The sequence below is a fragment of the Hakea prostrata genome, unplaced genomic scaffold (assembly GCF_041222555.1).
Source record: "Hakea prostrata isolate BN-2017 unplaced genomic scaffold, UWA_Hpros_2 contig_14, whole genome shotgun sequence".
NCBI lineage: Eukaryota > Viridiplantae > Streptophyta > Magnoliopsida > Proteales > Proteaceae > Hakea > Hakea prostrata.
In genome coordinates this window covers 184,697-188,840 of record NW_028291133.1, presented here as the reverse complement: position 1 = coordinate 188,840, position 4,144 = coordinate 184,697, and the positions used below count along the sequence as shown (strand labels likewise).

The 4,144-nt window shown below is 40.6% G+C and overlaps 1 protein-coding gene across 1 annotated transcript; it reads right to left on the bottom strand.

Moving 5' to 3' along the window:
- Positions 1–393: 393 nt before the first annotated feature.
- LOC148999341 (uncharacterized) lies at positions 394–1,200 on the bottom strand. The gene is made up of 2 exons (XM_089141240.1): positions 588–1,200; positions 394–425 (listed from the first exon to the last, which is right to left on the bottom strand). The coding sequence occupies exons 1-2, from the start codon at positions 1,198–1,200 to the stop codon at positions 394–396; spliced, it is 645 nt and encodes a 214-aa protein (XP_088997366.1).
- Between the last annotated feature and the right edge of the window lie 2,944 nt (positions 1,201–4,144).

Below are 4,144 nucleotides of genomic sequence, written 5' to 3'. Positions count from 1 at the left end.
AGGGCATAACTCTGAATTCATAGTGATCATATCTTGTTCAGAAGGCTGTCTTGAAAATGTCACTAGACTTCACCTTAAGTTGGTGATATCCAAATCCCAAGTCAATCTTCGAGAACATGGCTGCACCTTTCAACTGATCAAAGAGGTCATCAATCCTAAGCAGCAGATATTTATTCTTAATGGTCAGCTTGTTCAACTCCCAGTAATCAATGCATATGCGCATGCTACCATCTTTCTTCTTCACAAACAGAACCGGAGCTCCCCAAGGTGATACACTTGGCTTTGTAAAACCTCTTTCTAAGAGCTTGTTCAGTTGGGTCTGTAGTTCCTTTAATTCGGTAGGTGCCATTCTATATGGGGCTTTAGATACCAGAGCAGCTCCTGGGATTAAATCTATTGAAAACTCCACTTCTCTATCAGCAATCCTGAAAAATCATCAGGAAAGACATCTACGAAGTCACAAACTACCTTGACTTCCTCAAGCTTCTTCTCTTCTTTGTCCTTACTTTCCGGTGAAGCACTTTCCACTAATGCACAGACTTGCATTAATGCGGTCAAAGTCTTCTCGCTTACACTTCCTTTCTCACCTTGGAATTCAAATACGGATTTTCCATCAATCTGAAATTGGATCTTCTTTGAAAAACAAAGAATTACAACATTATGGGTTGTCAGCCAATCTATTCCCAAAATAACGTCAAAGTCTTTCATTTCTAGGAGAACTAAATTGGCTTTCAGATCCTTCTCACAAACCAAGACAGGACATTCCTCTAATACTTTATCTAGTTTCACGACAGATTTTGTAGGTGTACTAATCATTAAACAACTAGATAAGTCCTTGGGTGTCAAGTTAGTCTTTCCAACAAATGTAGATGAGATGAATGAATGAGATACACCCGTATCAAATAGTACAAAAGCATGTATAGAAGCGACTAGTAATTTACCTGTCACAACTTCACGGTTTGCATCCGGCTTAGTACCAGTTATATTGAACACTCTTCCAGATGGAGGGGCAGGAATACTCTTCGTCACAGGGGCAGACGACTGATTTTCCTTTTTAGGGTAAGCATTAGCATAATGTCCGGTATGCTTACAGAAAAAGCAAAAGGGTTGTCTTGGCGCAACTGGAGGTACTGCCACTGGAGGCTTCTGATTCACCAGTCTAGGATTAGCATTCACTAGCCTGTTAACTGGAACACTCATTGGTAGTCTATTCCCATTAGACTAGTTCTAGCCGGTCTGTGCATATCCTGAATTTTGGCCTACACTCCTAGGTTGAAAAGCAAGAGTAGGATAGGGTGTAGGTCTATGAATCTCTTTTCTGTACAATCCACTCATCTGGGATTCCTTGGTTGCCATGGCCTCTATACACGAGCGCTATCATTTTTTGTCTCTTCCAGTTTCTTTGCATTCTAAACAATCTGGGCATAGCTTTCACAATAGGATGAACAATGAGATAAGCCTTGATTGTAGGTCGCAACCCCTTGAAAAACTTCTTTGCCTTAGCACGATCAGGTCTTATAGATTTCGGGGCAAAGAAAAATACTTCTTCAAATATCTGCTGGTAGTCAAGTACCGACAAAGTTCCTTAAGCTAGAACCATGAACTCGGCTTCTTTAGCATCCTTCAATGCTTCAGGGAAATAGTTCTTACAAAATGAATCCTTAAAAACTTCCCAAGTAACTTCACCAGCAATTCTTCTAGAACTGGGCGAGTGGAGGTCCACCAAGCATCTTCATGCTGGATCTTCTGTTTAGCAAACAGAATCTTCTGAGCTTCAGAGCACTGTAGGTGGCAAAAAGCCTTCTCTAGTTCCCATAGCCACTTGTTTGGAAACAATGTGTCCTTAGTAATGCCAGTAAAAGTAGGCCCTTGCAACTTCAGAGAGCTCTCCATCAATTGGGTGTGGGGAGTTCCTGCTAGCCTTTCCGTATTAGGGATAGCGGCATTAAGGTTTCCATTAACAACAGTACGGGTCTCATTAAGTAGAGTCATAAAACTCATCATCATCTGATTAAACTGCATAGCTTGTTGCTGCATGATATTGCCCATGATGTTGGCAATATCCCGGAAACTATTTACCGGCGGAACACTAGGTGGTTCAGTAGAAGTTTGACCAATCAGTGGAGTTTGCTAGTCAGAGCCACCTTCAGGTATAGTTCTATGAGGTATGTCTTCATTCTCAATACTGCCAGTACCAACATTGCGATTCCTCAGATTAACCATTATGCAAGAATTGGAAGAAATAAAAAACACCGAAAAATAGAGGATTCATCAATATCTAATTGAATCCAATGATTGGTCAACTAAAATCAGGTTTAAAATCATCAATATAGCCTTCAAACAATCAATCATAGGCTCAAAAATCAAAATTTACAAAATCCAATAGCATCAGGGCTTTTTCCCTTGGTTGGTCAATTGGTTGGTCGATCGGTCGATCGACCAACACTCACAACACGCGAAAAATGGGGTTTTAAGGCTTGTTTCTTATTTCAAACTCATTCCAAAGAGTTAAGACTTGGGATTTAGCTCTGGAGAAAAGTTTTGATAGGGTTTCTAAGTGTTCTAAAGCTTTCAAAAGGCTTCAACAACTATTCTCCATCAAGTTTGATCATCAACTCAAGGTAAGCTACTATTCAACTCTCTCATATCATAGTCTTCACTTAGGTTTCTTTCAAAAACTAAGTAATGGTTGTTGTTCTTGGTAGGAATCATGTCTAGGGATGTTTAGAAACATGCTCCAACAATTTTCCACTCAATTCTATGCCTTAAAAACAAGTTCTTTTGAAATCTTGCTCACTTTCACTATTCACACAACCGAAAATCCCTCTTTTGAAAAACTTCGATTACTTTCAAACCGAGAGGAATTTTAACACCAAATCAATTCCTGCATGTTTGATATGATATGGTGGTTATGTGTATGTACTTTGATTGAGCAAACTCCAAAAATTTTCAAAAATCCATTTTTGACCTAGTTTGCAAAATCCCCTCTTTTCTTCTTGCTGAATTTTGACTTCTAGACTAAGAAATTGATGGATTTTTCTCAAACAAACTTTCCTAACATGTTAATCCAAGTATTATGCACATGCTAGTATGTTCAAATCACAATTTCGACAATATAACAAATTTTCAAAAAATTACGAAAATGTCCTTCTTGCTGAATTTTTCACAAGTATACTAACATCAGCCTTATTTTTGTTTTCTTAACAGACATTAGCATCATGCCACCATGAGGATGAGGACAAGGGCAACTAGTTGGTGCTAGGAGAGGCAGGGGTCGAGTGCCAGCTCAGCCACGAGCGAAGATCCTTTGATTTGATCAATTCGATACGCCCCAAGCGGAGTTTTTGTTCGAGGCGTATTTTGAGTACTGTCACATAGAGTGTGGCCGGTTACTCCATCTACGACAGCTTTGGATCTTTAGGATTAGGCAGAGGTTCGATGTCATGCAGTGGACACATCTTTTCACTATGGATCTTCCTGTATACCTTGAGTTTGTGAGGTTGTTCTTTAGCAACCTTACGTCTGTCGAGGAGGCCAGAGATTAGGGTGGTGCTTTTTGATTGATCCTTTAGAGTAGGGTCCGGGAGACATGGATCAGGTTTTCCACGAGGACATTGGTTGAGATTTTACAGGTACCGTACTATCCACGCGAGTGTAGGTGGATACCTAATGGTGTTGAGGTGGACAGATACTTATTACCCTATGAGCTTCATGAGATTTGTGCTACTCTGTGGAACGATGATCGGTGCTATTGTCCACGGAATAGTGGTCAGCTGACAGATTCAGCTCGGATCATCGGTCGCATTATGGGCCGAAACATCATGCCTAAAGCCGAACATCACCATCGGGTCACAGTGATGGAAGCTTTAGTGATCTATCGTATTTACATGGGATTCGAGATCGATTTGTCCTATATCATCCAGCACACTATGTTAGATATAGTAGAGCATACTAGTAAGCGGAACCTTTGCTTTGGACGACTTCTGACATTAGTCTTCCGATACTTGGAGGTGAGGCTGGGGGGCACTGATGAGGTTACTGGAGATTTGGGTAATGCTATTGGGACTAGGACTATTCGTCAGATGCAGCTTACCCAGACAGAGAGATATGAGGGTGAGGATGATGATGATGATGACTCTGAGGA

Coding starts and splice junctions, on each gene's coding strand:
- LOC148999341 (XM_089141240.1), bottom strand. CDS start 1,200: ATGAGTGTTCCAGTTAACAGGCTAGTGAATGCTAATCCTAGACTGGTG. Junction 426..587: donor ATCCGTATTTGAATTCCAAG/GTGAGAAAGGAA, acceptor ATGATTTTTCAG/GATTGCTGATAGAGAAGTGG.